The sequence below is a fragment of the Oncorhynchus masou genome, unplaced genomic scaffold (assembly GCF_036934945.1).
Source record: "Oncorhynchus masou masou isolate Uvic2021 unplaced genomic scaffold, UVic_Omas_1.1 unplaced_scaffold_461, whole genome shotgun sequence".
NCBI classification, from domain to species: Eukaryota; Metazoa; Chordata; class Actinopteri; order Salmoniformes; family Salmonidae; genus Oncorhynchus; species Oncorhynchus masou.
Genome location: NW_027011005.1, coordinates 440,198 through 456,543, shown reverse-complemented (window position 1 = coordinate 456,543; position 16,346 = coordinate 440,198). Strand labels below are relative to the sequence as shown.

Genomic DNA, 16,346 nt, shown 5'->3' with positions numbered 1-16,346 from the left:
TGGATAACGGGGAGGGGAGATGAGTACCAGCAGGGTGGACAGTTCCTTGGATAACGGGGAGGGGAGGAGAAGGAAAGGGAGAGGAAGTGTGACGTACCTTGACGAAGGAGAGAGGAAGGCTACGTAGTAAGGGTTAGGGTTTGTACCTTGATGAAGCAGAGGGAGGAAGGCTACGTAGTAAGGGTTAGGGTTTGTACCTTGATGAAGCAGAGAGGAAGGCTACGTAGTAAGGGTTAGGGTTTGTACCTTGATGAAGCAGAGAGGAAGGCTACGTAGTAAGGGTTAGGGTTTGTACCTTGATGAAGCAGAGAGGGCTACGTAGTAAGGGTTAGGCTAGGGTTTGTAGACGAAGCAGAGGAAGGGTTAGGGTTTGTACCTTGATGTAAGGGTTAGGGTTTGCAGAAGCAGTTAGGGGAGGAAGGCTACGTAGTAAGGGTTAGGGTTTGTACCTTGATGAAGCAGAGAGGAAGCAGAGGGTTAGGGTTTGTACCTTGATGAAAGGCTACGTAGTAAGGGTTAGGGTTTGTACCTTGACGAAGCAGAGGGAGGAAGGCTACGTAGTAAGGGTTAGGGTTTGTACCTTGATGAAGCAGAGAGGAAGGCTACGTAGTAAGGGTTAGGGTTTGTACCTTGATGAAGCAGAGAGGAAGGCTACGTAGTAAGGGTTAGGGTTTGTACCTTGATGAAGCAGAGGAAGGCTACGTAGTAAGGGTTAGGGTTTGTACCTTGATGAAGCAGAGAGGAAGGCTACGTAGTAAGGGTTAGGGTTTGTACCTTGACGAAGCAGAAGAAGGCTACGTAGTAAGGGTTAGGGTTTGTACCTTGACGTAGCAGAGAGGAAGGCTACGTAGTAAGGGTTAGGGTTTGTACCTTGATGAAGCAGAGGGAGGAAGGCTACGTAGTAAGGGTTAGGGTACCTTGATGAAGCAGAGAGAGGAAGGCTACGTAGTAAGGGTTAGGTTTGTACCTTGATGAAGCAGAGAGGAAGGCTACGTAGTAAGGGTTAGGGTTTGTACCTTGATGAAGCAGAGGGAGGAAGGCTACGTAGTAAGGGTTAGGGTTTGATACCTTGAGGGTTTGAAGCAGAGCAGAGGGAGGAAGGCTACGTAGTAAGGGTTAGGGTTTGTACCTTGATGAAGCAGAGAGGAAGGCTACGTAGTAAGGGTTAGGGTTTGTACCTTGACGAAGCAGAGAGGAAGGCTACGTAGTAAGGGTTTTACCTTGATGAAGCAGAGAGGAAGGCTTAGTAAGGGTTACCTTGTACCTTGATGAAGCAGGGAGGAAGGCTACGTAGTAAGGGTTAGGGTTTGTACCTTGATGAAGCAGAGGAAGGCTACGTAGTAAGGGTTAGGGTTTGTACCTTGATGAAGCAGAGGAAGGCTACGTAGTAAGGGTTAGGGTTTGTACCTTGACGTAGCAGAGAGGAAGGCTACGTAGTAAGGGTTAGGGTTTGTACCTTGATGAAGCAGAGGAGGAAGGCTACGTAGTAAGGGTTAGGGTTTGTACCTTGATGAAGCAGAGAGAGGAAGGCTACGTAGTAAGGGTTAGGGTTTGTACCTTGATGAAGCAGAGAGGAAGGCTACGTAGTAAGGGTTAGGGTTTGTACCTTGATGAAGCAGAGGGAGGAAGGCTGAGTAAGGGTTAGGGTTTGTACCTTGATGAAGAGAGGAAGGCTACGTAGTAAGGGTTAGGGTTTGTACCTTGATGAAGCAGAGGGGAGGAAGGCTACGTAGTAAGGGTTAGGGTTTGTACCTTGATGAAGCAGAGGGGGAGGAAGGCTACGTAGTAAGGGTTAGGGTTTGTACCTTGATGAAGCAGAGGGAGGAAGGCTACGTAGTAAGGGTTAGGGTTTGTACCTTGAGCGAAGCAGACCTTGGAAGCAGAGGAAGGCTACGTAGTAAGGGTTAGGGTTTGTACCTTGATGAAGCAGAGAGGAAGGCTACGTAGTAAGGGTTAGGGTTTGTACCTTGATGAAGCAGAGGAAGGCTACGTAGTAAGGGTTAGGGTTTGTACCTTGATGAAGCAGAGAGAGAGGCTACGTAGAAGGCTAGGGTACCTTGATGAAGCAGAGGGAGGAAGGCTACGTAGTAAGGGTTAGGGTTTGTACCTTTGAGCGAAGCAGATGAAGAGAGGAAGGCTACGTAGTAAGGGTTAGGTTTGTACCTTGTAGGCCGTAGTAAGGGTTAGGGTTTGTACCTTGAAGCAGAGGGAGGAAGGCTACGTAGTAAGGGTTAGGGTTTGTACCTTGATGAAGCAGAGGGAGGAAGGCTACGTAGTAAGGGTTAGGGTTTGTACCTTGATGAAGCAGAGAGGAAGGCTACGTAGTAAGGGTTAGGGTTTGTACCTTGATGAAGCAGAGAGGAAGGCTACGTAGTAAGGGTTAGGGTTTGTACCTTGATGAAGCAGAGAGGAAGGCTACGTAGTAAGGGTTAGGGTTTGTACCTTGATGAAGCAGAGAGGAAGGCTACGTAGTAAGGGTTAGGGTTTGTACCTTGATGAAGCAGAGAGGAGGAAGGCTAGCGTAGTAAGGGTTAGGGTTTGTACCTTGATGAAGCAGAGAGGAAGGCTACGTAGTAAGGGTTAGGGTTTGTACCTTGATGAAGCAGAGAGGAAGGCTACGTAGTAAGGGTTAGGGTTTGTACCTTGACGAAGCAGAGAGGAAGGCTACGTAGTAAGGGGCTACGTAGTAAGGGTTAGGGTTTGTACCTTGACGAAGCAGAGGGAGGAAGGCTACGTAGTAAGGGTTAGGGTTTGTACCTTGACGAAGCAGAGGGAAGAAGGCTACGTAGTAAGGGTTAGGGTTTGTACCTTGACGAAGCAGAGGGAGGAAGGCTACGTAGTAAGGGTTAGGGTTTGTACCTTGACGTAGCAGAGAGGAAGGCTACGTAGTAAGGGTTAGGGTTTGTACCTTGATGAAGCAGAGGGTTAGGGTTTGACCTTGAGGCAGAGAGGAACGTAGTAAGGGTTAGGGTTTGTACCTTGATGAAGCAGAGAGGAAGGCTACGTAGTAAGGGTTAGGGTTTGTACCTTGATGAAGCAGAGGGGGAGGAAGGCTACGTAGTAAGGGTTAGGGTTTGTACCTTGATGAAGCAGAGGGGGAGGAAGGCTACGTAGTAAGGGTTAGGGTTTGTACCTTGATGAAGCAGAGGGGGAGGAAGGCTACGTAGTAAGGGTTAGGGTTTGTACCTTGACGAAGCAGAGGGGGAGGAAGGCTACGTAGTAAGGGTTAGGGTTTGTACCTTGACGAAGCAGAGGGGGAGGAAGGCTATGTAGTAAGGGTTAGGGTTTGTACCTTGACGAAGCAGAGGGGGAGGAAGGCTACGTAGTAAGCGCTGAAGAGGGAGTTGAAGAGGACTTCCTTGATGCGACGGTTGAAGTCGCTCCGGAGTTCCTCCACCTCGCTGCGGATGAGTTCTGGAGACGGGGACTGGGGACAGGTGTGGTGGGGGATGTGGCCTGGAGTGGTAAACTGCTCTCTCAGGTTCTCCCTTAGTAACGCTAGGAAGTCCTTAGGCCTGGAGGGAGAAGAGAGAAGTAAGAATGATCTAGGATCAGTTTTTTCATAATGGAATAAGACTACAAGGACAAGGAGACCAGGGCCCGGTATCCAAAAATATCTCAAGAGTAGAAAATTGGTAGGAAGTGCTGAAAACAGACATTTTACTCCTACTCTTATGGGTAAAAATAAAAATCTATACATGAACCCTCTTATTAATAAATGTCACGACCTAGGCCCCTGTGCGCAAAGCATTTCAGAAAAGGTCGTAGGGATCCTGTTTAAACCTGTTTTAAGACGAACCTCCCAGCTCAGAGTAAGTTTTAGGATGACGTTAAGACACTACCCAGACAAACTCAGCCAGGAGTAAAATCAGGTCATGAAAATTGCTCTCAGATGGTTCTCATGAAAGTTTGAGGTACCACAAAGGAAAGATAGTGATGACGCTCATTAAGCCAGTTGCAAATGATTTGATATATTAGGATCCCCAGTAGCCAATGGTGACAGCTGGTCTTCCTGGGGTCCGACACATAACGATACATTTAAAAACATCAACATAGTGTCTGCATCTATCAGTTCCACATACACGTCAGTACAGACACACACCAGTAGGTCACATGGGGGAGAGGCGTTGTGCCGTGAGGTGTTCCTTTATTTGCTTTTGAAAATAGGTTTGCTGTCCACTTGCTCTATATGAGTGCAGCCCACTGCACTGAGGCTAGGAAACATTGTTGTCACCACAGATAAATCCACGATACTTGAGAATTTCAAAAAGCATTTTTCTACGACTGGCCATGTTTTCCACCTGGCTACCCCTACCCCGGTCAACAGCCCCCCCCCCCCCATTTCTCCATCACCCAAATACAGATAGCGGATGTTCTGAAAGAGCTGCAAAATCTGGACCCCTACAAATCAGCCGGGCTAGACAATCTGGACCCCTACAAATCAGCCGGGCTAGACAATCTGGACCCCTACAAATCAGCCGGGCAAGACAATCTGGACCCCTACAAATCAGCCGGGCTAGACAATCTGGACCCCTACAAATCAGCCGGGCTAGAAAATCTGGACCCCTACAAATCAGCCGGGCTATTTGTATGCTCTCGTTGGCTGGCCCTCGCTACATATTCGTCACCAAACCTACTGGCTCCAGGTCATCTATAAGTCTTTGCTAGGTAAAACACCGACTTATCTTAGCTCGCTGGTCACCATAGCAGCACCCATCCGTAGCACACGCTCCAGCAGGTATATTTCACTGGTCATCCCCAAAGCCAATTACTCATTTGGCCGCCTTTCCTTCCAGTTCTCTGTTGCCAATGACTGGAACGAATTGCAAAAATCACTGAAAATGGAGACTCATATTTCCCTCTCGAACTTTAAGCACCAGCTGTCAGAGCAGCTCACAGATCACTGCACATAGCCCATCTGTAAATAGCCTATCCAACTACCTCATCCCCATACGTTCTTTTTCTTCTTCTCCTTTGCACCCCAGTATCCCTACTTGCACATTCATCTTCTGCACGTCTATCACTCCAGTGTTTAATTGCTCATTTGTAATTTACTTCACCACCATGGCCTATTTATTGCCTTACCTCCCTTATCTTACCTCATTTGCACACACTGTATATAGACTTTTCTATTGTATTATTGACTGTACGTTTGTTTACTGATAAGCACTGATTTGCTTTATCTTGGCCATGTCGCAGTTGTAAATGAGAACTTGTTCTCAACTGGCCTACTTGGTTAAATAAAAAATAAATTTCAAATGAGATGGGAGTTCCATATACTCATGGCTCTGTATAATACTGTACGTTTCCTTGAATATGTTCTGGACCTGGGAACTGTGAAAAGACCCCTGGTGGCATGTCTGGTGGGGTAAGAGCGTATCCCATTTAACAAACCAAACATTCAATACCGTTATAGAAGGTAAAGTAAAAAACAAAACCGGTCCGCGCATCAATACTGGTATATAGTCAAATACGATGTACCGCCCAGCCCTAGCAGTCAGTCTTTCCTCAGCTCTTAGCCAAGAGAGACTGGCATGCATAGTTTTAATATTATTCCTCTGGTTACAATGAAGAGCAAGACGTTCTGCTCTGTTCTGGGACAGCTGCAGGTTAACTAGGTTTTTCTTTGTAGCACTTGACCACATGACTGGACAATAATCAAGATAAGATAAAACTAGAGCCTGCAGGACTTGCTTTGTGGAGTGTGGTGTCAAAAAAGCAGAGCATCTCTTTATTACGGACAGACCTCTCCCCATCTTTACAACCATTAAATCTATTTGTTTTGACCATGACAGTTTACAATCTAAGGTAACGCCAACTAAATTGTCTCAACTTGTTCAACAGCCACACCATTCATTAACAGATTCAGCTGAGGTCTAGAACTTAGGGAATGATTTGTAGCAAATACAATGCTCTTAGTTTTAGAGATGTTCAGGACCAGTTTATTACTGGCCACCCATTCCAAAACAGACCAACTCTTTGTTAAGGGTTTCAGTGACTTCATTAGCTGTATATGATTGAATCTTCAGCATACATGGAGACACATGATTTGTTTAATGCCAGTGGCAGGTCATTGGTAGAAATAGAAAAGAGTAGAAGTCTGAGAGAGCTGCCCTGCGGTACACCACAATTTACATGTTTGACATTAGAGAAGCTTCCATTAAAGAAAACCCTCTGAGCTCTATTAGATAGATGGCTCTGAATCCACGATATGGTAGAGGTTGAAAAGCCACAACACACAAGTTCTCAACAACAGATTATGGTCAATAATATCAAAGGCTGCACTGAAATCTAACAGTACAGCTCCCACAATCTTCTTAATATCAATTTATTTCAACCAGTCAGTCATTTGTGTCATTGCAGTACATATTGAGTGCCCTTCTCTATAAGCATGCTGAAAGTCTGTTGTTAATTTGTTTACAGAGAAACAGCATTGTATTTGGCCAAAAACAATTCCCCCAACAGTTTTCTAAGAGCTGGCAGCCAGCTGATTGGTCTGCTGTTAGAACCAGTAAAAGCCACTTTACCACTCTTGGGTAGTGGAATGACTTTGGCTTCCCTCCAGGCCTGAGGACAAAGACTTTCCTCAGGGCTCAGATTAAAGATATGACAGATGGGATGGTAGCTGACTCTAGAACCACTCCTATATAGCTTTCCATCTAAGGTGTCAATGCCAGGAAGTTTGTCATTATTGATTGACAACAATTATTCCACTTCTCCCAGACCAACTTCACAAAATTATAACTTAGAAAAACATTGTTTCATTATTAGTTTTTTAAATGTATGAATACGATGGATCACTCACTGTTCGTTGTTGGCATTTCCTGCCTAAGTTTTCCCACTTTGCCATTAAGTAATCATTAAAACAATTGCCAACATCCGATGATGGAGAATAATCCATCGCTGTGAACCCAATAGCATGTGTCAGACAACCACAGTGAATGTGACTGTACATTAAAACATTGCAATGATAAAACGTTTGATATCCTTTTCACATGACACGATCACTTCCTTCTCTTAAATTGTGGATGAATATGTATAATCAGTTTTTAAACTCATTCTGATCATGTATGATAATGTTGCATATGACATTTGAAAGGTCTAGAATTCTTTTCCCGAACACAATCAAAAGTTAACATAGGCCCTAGATGCCTTCAGCTGCCCAACTTATAGGCATGTCCAATCAATCAAAAGTTAACATAGGCCCTAGATGCCTTCAGCTGCCCAACTTATAGGCATGTCCAATCAATCAAAAGTTAACATAGGCCCTAGATGCCTTCAGCTGCCCAACTTATAGGCATGTCCAATCAATCAAAAGTTAACATAGGCCCTAGATGCCTTCAGCTACCCAACTTATAGGCATGTCCAATTTGGGCACCTTTTAACAATGTGATATTGTGCTCCAAAGGGATAGCTAGAAATAACATGATGTAGGTTAATGAAATAATACAAATAAAAATGTGAAATCACTGTCAAAGATACTGCTGCGTCGAGTGGAGCAGCGGTCTGAGGCTCAGGCTCGCTGTGCAGCATCGCTGTGCATCGTGCATGCTGTGCATCGCTGTGCATCGCTGTGCATCTGTGCATCGCTGTGCATCGCTGTGCATCGCTGTGCATCGCTGTGCATCTCGCTGTGTGCATCTCGCTGTGCATCTCGCTGTGCATCTCGCTGTGCATCGCTGTGCATCTCGCTGTGCATCTCGCTGTGCATCGCTGTGCATCTCGCTGCTGTGCATCTCGAGTCCAGGCTCGCTGTCGCAACCGCCGTGCACCGGGAGACTCATCGGGGCGGCGCACAATTCGCGTCATCTCGGGTTGGGGAGGGCTTGGCTGGTGCATCGTCCTGTCCCATCTCGCTGTGCATAGCTGTGCATCTCCTGTGATCGGGCATCGGGCGCAGTGCATCGCTGTGACACGGTGGCCAGGTGTATGTGCATTTCCGCTGACACATTGGTGCGGCTGGCATCCGGGTTAAGTGGGCATTGTGTCAAGAAGCAGTGCGGCTTGGTTGGGTTGTGTTTTGGATCTCGCTGTGCATCTCGCTGTCGCCTCTCCCAGTCCGTACGCTGGAAGGGATGTCCTTGCAGTTGCAGCGATGAGACAAGACTTTAACTACCAATTGGATCCCACAAAATTGGGGAGCATCTCGGTGTACATTTTTTTGTAATAAAAATTACAATTGACAATAATGTTGCATTTAAGTCTAGATTTATCATACAGAAATATCAAAACATTCTTTCAACATCTCCAAAGCAATTGCCTGACTAAGGCGCAGGTACCACTGACTCACTGCCCTTCTCTATTATCAAGAAGCTTGTTATAAAATAATACTTCTAATAAAGAAGAAACCTGCTGGTAACTGGTAATTGATTAGGACAGCTGGTGTTCTAAAGATATGTCAACTAGGTAGGACACTTACGACTAGAGGTTTCATGAACAGCTTGTATTCTGAACCATAAGAGCAGGAGATTCTCTATTCTCAGCACTAAAGACCAATTTTCTACTCTGAGCCTCTTTGTGGATACGGGGCCCAGCGCTCCTACTGCCATTAATAATACAGACACAGGAATAAAACAGATCAGACAAAAGTCAAGTCCTCTTCTGTCTTATTCAGTTTCATCCTTTTTAAAATGACACTATTATTGCATTTGTGAAAACGTCACATGACAGGAATATCACATTGTTGTCTCTTTGCAGTGTACTCTCTATGGTACTTCAAATGCCCACCCTATAGCTGGGGTGTCAGCTGAAAAGACCACGGACTAAACTCACACAATCAAAAAGAGGAATCCGTCCCAGGCTGTGAGAGAGAAGAAGTCCAGAGTTCCTGACTGCCTCTGATCCCGCCCACTTCACAGGGAACTTTAATCAATGTTCTGTCCCCCAGTCTGACCAGAAGGGTTGGTTTGGCTGGGGAGGAACATTGAAGTCTGTTGTTTATTTGTTTACCTGAATAAGAAGCTGTGTTGTGTGTTTATGTTTCTGAATAAGGAGAGTGTGTGTGTGTGTGTTTCTGTTTACCTGAATGTCAACTGGTGTGTTTCTGTTTACCTGAATAAGGAGAGTGTGTGTGTGTGTTTCTGTTTACCTGAATAAGAGAGTGTGTTGTGTGTTTCTGTTTACCTGAATAAGGAGATTGTGTGTGTGTTTCTGTTTACCTGAATAAGGGGAGTGTGTGTGTTTCTGTTTACCTGAATAAGGAGAGTGTGTGTGTTTCTGTTTACCTGAATAAGGAGAGTGTGTGTGTGTGTTTCTGTTTACCTGAATAAGGAGTGTGTGTGTTTCTGTTTACCTGAATAAGGAGAGTGTGTGTGTTTCTGTTTACCTGAATAAGGGGAGTGTGTGTGTTTATGTTTACCTGAATTTAGCTGTGTGTGTGTTTACCTGAATAAGGAAGTGTGTGTGTTTATGTTTACCTGAATAAGGACAGTGTGTGTGTTTATGTTTACCTGAACAAGGACAGTTGTGTGTTTATGTTTACCTGAATAAGGGAGTGTGTGTGTTTATGTTTACCTGATAATAGTGTGTGTGTTTATGTTTACCTGAATAAGGACAGTGTGTGTGTTTCTGTTTACCTGAATAAGGAGAGTGTGTGTGTTTCTGTTTACCTGAATAAGGGGAGTGTGTGTGTTTATGTTTACCTGAATAAGGGGAGTGTGTGTTTATGTTTACCTGAATAAGGGGAGTGTGTGTGTTTATGTTTACCTGAATAAGGAGAGTGTGTGTTTATGTTTACCTGAAATAGGCGGAGTGTGTGTGTTTATGTTTACCTGAATAAGGACAGTGTGTGTGTTTATGTTTACCTGAATAAGGAGAGTGTGTGTGTTTCTGTTTACCTGAAGAAGGAGAGTGTGTGTGTTTCTGTTTACCTGAATAAGGAGAGGAGTGTGTGTGTTTATGTTTACCTGAATAAGGGGTGTGTGTGTGTTTATGTTTACCTGAATAGTGTGTGTGTTTATGTTTACCTGAATAAGGGGAGTGTGTGTGTTTATGTTTATCTGAATAAGGAGAGTGTGTGTGTGTGTTTCTGTTTACCTGAATAAGGAGTGTGTGTGTTTATGTTTACCTGAATAAGGAGAGTGTGTGTGTTTATGTTTACCTGAATAAGGACAGTGTGTGTGTTTATGTTTACCTGAATAAGGACAGTGTGTGTGTTTATGTTTACCTGAATAAGGGGAGTGTGTGTGTTTATGTTTACCTGAATAAGGGGAGTGTGTGTGTTTATGTTTACCTGAATAAGGAGAGTGTGTGTGTTTATGTTTACCTGAATAAGGGGAGTGTGTGTGTTTATGTTTACCTGAATAAGGGGAGTGTGTGTGTTTATGTTTACCTGAAGAAGGGCCCGTGGGACAGGTCCTGGTCTGTGTAACTACAGTCTGAAGGCACTGGCTGGGCCCTACTCTCCTGATGGAAGCAACACAGGGGAACGTACACCCCAAACCTGTCGCACAGAGAGACAGGGATGAGAGAGACAGGGATGAGAGAGACAGGGATGAGAGAGACAGGGATGAGAGAGACAGGGATGAGAGAGAGAAAAAAATGAAAGAGAGAGGAGAAGAGAGAGAGGACAACGGGAAATAAAGAACCATGTGTTAAATCAACTAGATAATGGAGAATATGACACTGTGATCAACTAGATAATGGAGAATATGACACTGATATCACTAGATAATGGAGAATATGACACTGATATCACTAGATAATGGAGAATATGACACTGATATCACTAGATAATGGAGATTATGACAGTGATATCACTAGATAATGGAGGTTATGACACTGTGATCAACTAGATAATGGAGAATATGACACTGATCAACTAAGGAGAATATGACACTGATGAACTAGATAATGGAGAATATGACACTGATGAACTAGATAATGGAGATTATGACACTGATATCACTAGATAATGGAGAATATGACACTGATATCACTAGATAATGGAGAATATGACACTGATATCACTAGATAATGGAGAATATGACACTGATATCACTAGATAATGGAGAATATGACACTGTGATCAACTAGATAATGGAGAATATGACACTGATCAACTAGATAATGGAGAATATGACACTGTGATCAACTAGATAATGGAGAATATGACACTGTGATCAACTAGATAATGGAGAATATGACACTGATCAACTAGATAATGGAGAATATGACACTGATGAACTAGATAATGGAGAATATGACACTGATGAACTAGATAATGGAGAATATGACACTGTGATCAACTAGATAATGGAGAATATGACACGGTGATCAACTAGATAATGGAGAATATGACATGGTGATCAGCTAGATAATGGAGAATATGACACGGTGATCAACTAGATAATGGAGAATATGACACGGTGATCAACTAGATAATGGAGAATATGACACGGTGATCAACTAGATAATGGAGAATATGACACGGTGATCAACTAGATAATGGAGAATATGACACGGTGATCAACTAGATAATGGAGAATATGACACTGTGATCAACTAGATAATGGAGAATATGACACTGTGATCAACTAGATAATGGAGAACAATAAAACACATTACTTCCCAGTACACACATCATCTATGAATAACAATAAAACACACTACTTCCCAGTAAACACACACCATCTCTGAATCAAACCACTAGACTACCATCTACAGAGCTGTACTGACACATCAACTGTAGAGCTGTGGTCTGAAACCTCTGGTAGCTCCGCTCTCTGAACACAGACACTCACGGGTATCCAAGGAAGAGCAGGTTGAGCACCGAGTGGTTCTTGAACAGGTTGACCAGGGTCCAACAGAGAACCCAGCCACACAGAGTGAGGAGGCTGAGCCGTGCTGCGATCAGAACCACGTACCGTACCAAGGAACATGGACTGGTCTGAGACGCCTGGGGGGGGGACAGACAGAGAAACACACGCACAGGTTAGAGGTTATACAAACACAATCAACCACAATGCATTGCTACACACTAAGCTCTTAACTCGGACATAACAAGACCACAATCCTCCATATATAAAGCACAAGTCAGTCAAACACACACAACCCTGGCCAGAGTCCAGACACAACAATACTAAGCCAGTCACACACGAACGATGAAACTAGGAGGATCAGCGTAGGCCTAAATACTAGAAACAAGTTCATTCCCATCCCCACTACTACACCACAAACATGATGCAACCAGTTTAGAAACAGCTGATGAATAGGCAGATTAAGTTGAGGAAGGGAGAGAGAGGTAGAAAGAGAGAGAGAGGGGTAGAGGTAGAAAGAGAGAGAGAAAGAGAGAAGAAGAGAGAGAAAGAAAGAAAGAAAGAGAAGAAATGAGAGAAAGAAAGAGAGGGGTAGATAATGAGAGAATAGAGAGAGGTAGAAAGAGTATAAAGAGAATATGAAAGAGAAGAGGGGTAAGGTAGAAAAGAAGGTAGAGAGGTAGAGAGAGGTAGATAATGGAGAAGGGGTGAGAGGTAGAAAGAGATCAACTAGAGAGAGGTAGAAAGAGAGAAAGAGAGAGATAATGGAGAGGTAGAGAGAGAGGTCAACTAGGGATAATGGAGTAGAGAGAGAGGGATAACTAGATAAGAGGGATAGAAAGAGAGAGGTAGAAAAGAGAGGTAGAAAAAGAGAGAGGTAGAAAGAGAGAAGGTAGGAGAGAAGATGAGAGGTAGAAAGAGATAGATAATGGAGAATATGAGGGTGAGGTACTAGATAGATGGAGAATAGAGAGAGAGAGATACTAGATAATGGAGAATAAGAGAGAACTAGATAATGGAGAAGAGAGGAGACTGTAGAGAGAGGTAGATAAGGAGAGAAAGACAGAGAGAACTAGATAATGGAGAATAGACAGAGGAGATCAACTAGATAAGGAGAGGTAGAAAGATAGAGGTAGATCAAGAGATAATAGAAAGAAGAGAGACACGGTAGAAAACTAGATAATGGAGGTATACGTATAAAGACGGAGGGGTAGATCAGGTAGATAGAAAGAGAAGGTAGAAAGAGACGGTAGAAAGAGAGAGATCAGGGGTAGAGGTAAAGGAGAAGGTAGAGAGAGGTAGAAAGAGATAATGGAGAGATAAAGAGAGAAGGTAGATAATGAGAGAATAGAGGTAGAAAGAGGAGATCAGACTAGGGATAATGGAGAGGGATAGACAGAGGTGATCAGGTAGAGAATGGAGAAGAGGTAGAAAGAGATCAAGATGAGATAATGGAGAATAGAGAGAGGGGTAGATCAACTAGATAATGGAGAAGAGAGAGAGAGGTGAAGAACTAGATAAGGTGGAGAAGAGAGAGAGAGAGTGAGGTCAAAAGAGAGAGAGAGAGAGAGAGATAGACAGAGGTGATCAACTAGATAATGGAGAGAGAGAGAGGTAGAAGAGAGAGATCAAGGTAGATAATGAGAGAATATGACACGGAGGTCAACTAGATAGAAATGAGAGAGATAGACAGAGGTAGATAATGGAGAATAGAGAGAGGTCAACTAGATAATAGGAGAATATGAGACTAGAGAGAGAAAGATAGAAAGATGGAGATGACAGCGAGGTGGAAAGAGAGAGGTGAGAGAAGATGAGGATAGAGGTGGAGAGATACCTCTGACACTATAGTCCACACCAGTCTCCTGGCCAGCATCACTGTGATGAAGATAGCCAGGTGGTAGTCCATCAGATGGAAGTTCTGCAGAGAAGAGACAACAAACGGACTGAAGGTGTGTTCACTACCACTCACCAGATTGTAGGTTATCTCTGTGTGTGTGTGTTCACTACTACTCACCAGAGAGGTGGAGGCAGCAGGGTGACTATAAGGGTACCACCACACAGTCCTGTAGATATTAATATACTGAACAAACAGCGCCACCAACAGGTAGAGGAAGAGCAGGAACTCAAACAGCAGGCAGCTGTCCAATGGGAGGTCAGGGATCCGGTAGTGACGGACGGGTTCCGGCGTGATGAGGGCCGAGAGGGGTGGGGCAGAGAGACCCACACAGTTACTACTCCTGGAGGGAGGGGGCATAGAGAGAAGCTGTGGTTACTGGTCCGCCAGACTGCTCCCTGGAGAACGAGTCCGCCAGACTGCTCCCTGGAGATAAGTCCCCCGGACTACTACTGGAGAACGAGTCCCCCGGACTACTACTGGGAGAGTCCCCCGGACTACTACTGAGAACGAGTCCCCCGGACTACTACTGGAGAACGAGTCCCCCGGACTACTACTGGAGAACGAGTCCGCCCGGACTACTACTGGAGAACGAGTCCCCCGGACTACTACTGGAGAACGAGTCCCCCGGACTACTACTGGAGAACGAGTCGCCCGGACTGCTCCCTGGAATACGAGTCCGCCCGGACTACTACTGGATCAACGAGTCCGCCCGGACTGCTCCCTGGAGAATAGTCCGCCCGGACTGCTCCCTGGAGAACGAGTCCGCCCGGGTGAGTCCCCGGACTACTACTGGAGAATATGAGTCCCCCGGACTACTACTGGATCAACTCCCGCCGGACTACTACTGGAGAATGGAGAACGAGTCCCCCGGACTACTACTGTGAGTCCCCTAGACTACTACTGGAGAAGTCCGCCCGGACTGCTCCCTGGAGAACGAGTCCGCCCGGACACTGGAGAACGAGTCCGCCCGGACTACTACTGGAGAAGTCCCCCGGACTACTACTGGAGAACTAGAGTCCCCCGGACTACTACTGAGAATAGTCCCCCGGACTACTACTGGAGAATAGTCCGCCCGGACTGCTCCCTGGAGAACGAGTCCGCCCGGACTGCTCCCTGGAGAATAGTGCCCGGACTGCTCCCAACGAGTCCCCCGGACTAACTGGAGAATAGTCCCCCGGACTACTACTGATCAACTGGAGAACGAGTCCCCCGGACTACTACTGGAGAACGAGTCCCGCCGGACTACTACTGGAGAACGAGTCCCCCGGACTACTACTGGAGAATAGTCCCCCGGACTACTACTGGAGAACGAGTCCCCCGGACTACTACTGGAGAACGAGTCCGCCCGGACTGCTCCCTGGAGAACGAGTCCGCCCGGACTGCTCCCTGGAGAACGAGTCCCCCGGACTACTACTGGTCAACGAGTCCCCCGGACTACTACTGGAGAACGAGTCCCCCGGACTACTACTGGAGAACGAGTCCCCCGGACTACTACTGGAGAACGAGTCCCCCGGACTACTACTGGAGAACGAGTCCCCCGGACTACTACTGGACACTGAGTCCCCCGGACTACTACTGGAGAAGTCCCCCGGACTACTGACGAGTCCGCCCGGACTGCTCCCTGAGTCCGCCCGGACTGCTCCCAACGAGTCCCCCGGATAACTGGAGAATATGACTACTACTGTGAGTCCCCCGGACTACTACTAGATAGTCCCCCGGACTACTACTGAGAACGAGTCCGCCCGGACTGCTCCCTGGAGAATAAGTCCGCCCGGACTGCTCCCTGGAGAACGAGTCCGCCCGGACTGACACGAGTCCCCCGGACTACTACAACGAGTCCCCCGGACTACTACTGGAGAACGAGTCCCCCGGACTACTACTGGAGAACGAGTCCCCCGGACTACTACTGGAGAACGAGTCCCGCCGGACTACTACTGGAGAACGAGTCCCCCCGGACTACTACTGGAGAACGAGTCCCCCCGGACTACTACTGGAGAACGAGTCCCCCCGGACTACTACTGGAGAACGAGTCCGCCAGACTGCTCCCTGGAGAACGAGTCCGCCCGGACTGCTCCCTGGAGAACGAGTCCCCCCGGACTACTACTGGAGAACGAGTCCCCCGGACTACTACTGGAGAACGAGTCCCCCGGACTACTACTGGAGAACGAGTCCCCCGGACTACTACTGGAGAACAGTCCCCCGGACTACTACTGGAGAACGAGTCCCCCGGACTACTACTGGAGAACGAGTCCCCCGGACTACTACTGGAGAACGAGTCCCCCGGACTACTACTGAGAACGAGTCCCCCGGACTACTACTGGAGAACGAGTCCGCCCGGACTGCTCCCTGGAGAACGAGTCCGCCCGGACTGCTCCCTGGAGAACGAGTCCCCCGGACTACTACTGAAGAAACGAGTCCCCCGGACTACTACTGGAGAACGAGTCCCCCCGGACTACTACTGGAGAACGAGTCCCCCCGGACTACTACTGGAGAACGAGTCCGCCCGGACTGCTCCCTGGAGAACGAGTCCGCCCGGACTGCTCCCTGGAGAACGAGTCCGCCCGGACTGCTCCCTGGAGAACGAGTCCCCCCGGACTACTACTGGAGAACGAGTCCCCCCGGACTACTACTGGAGAACGAGTCCCCCCGGACTACTACTGGAGAACGAGTCCCCCCGGACTACTACTGGAGAA

General features: G+C 46.5%; 1 protein-coding gene across 1 annotated transcript in view; it reads right to left on the bottom strand.

Annotated features, from left to right (window-relative positions):
- The window catches only part of LOC135535222 (transmembrane protein 39A-like), a 29,706-nt gene that overhangs the window by 5,513 nt on the left and 7,847 nt on the right, over window positions 1-16,346 (bottom strand). Inside the window, exons 3-7 of the mRNA XM_064961919.1 lie at window positions 13,771-13,993; window positions 13,591-13,674; window positions 11,742-11,896; window positions 10,331-10,441; window positions 3,293-3,515 (exon numbers count right to left, since the gene is read on the bottom strand). Of these exons, the coding sequence (XP_064817991.1) occupies window positions 3,293-3,515; window positions 10,331-10,441; window positions 11,742-11,896; window positions 13,591-13,674; window positions 13,771-13,993 (796 nt within the window). The remainder of the gene's footprint in view (window positions 1-3,292; window positions 3,516-10,330; window positions 10,442-11,741; window positions 11,897-13,590; window positions 13,675-13,770; window positions 13,994-16,346) is intronic.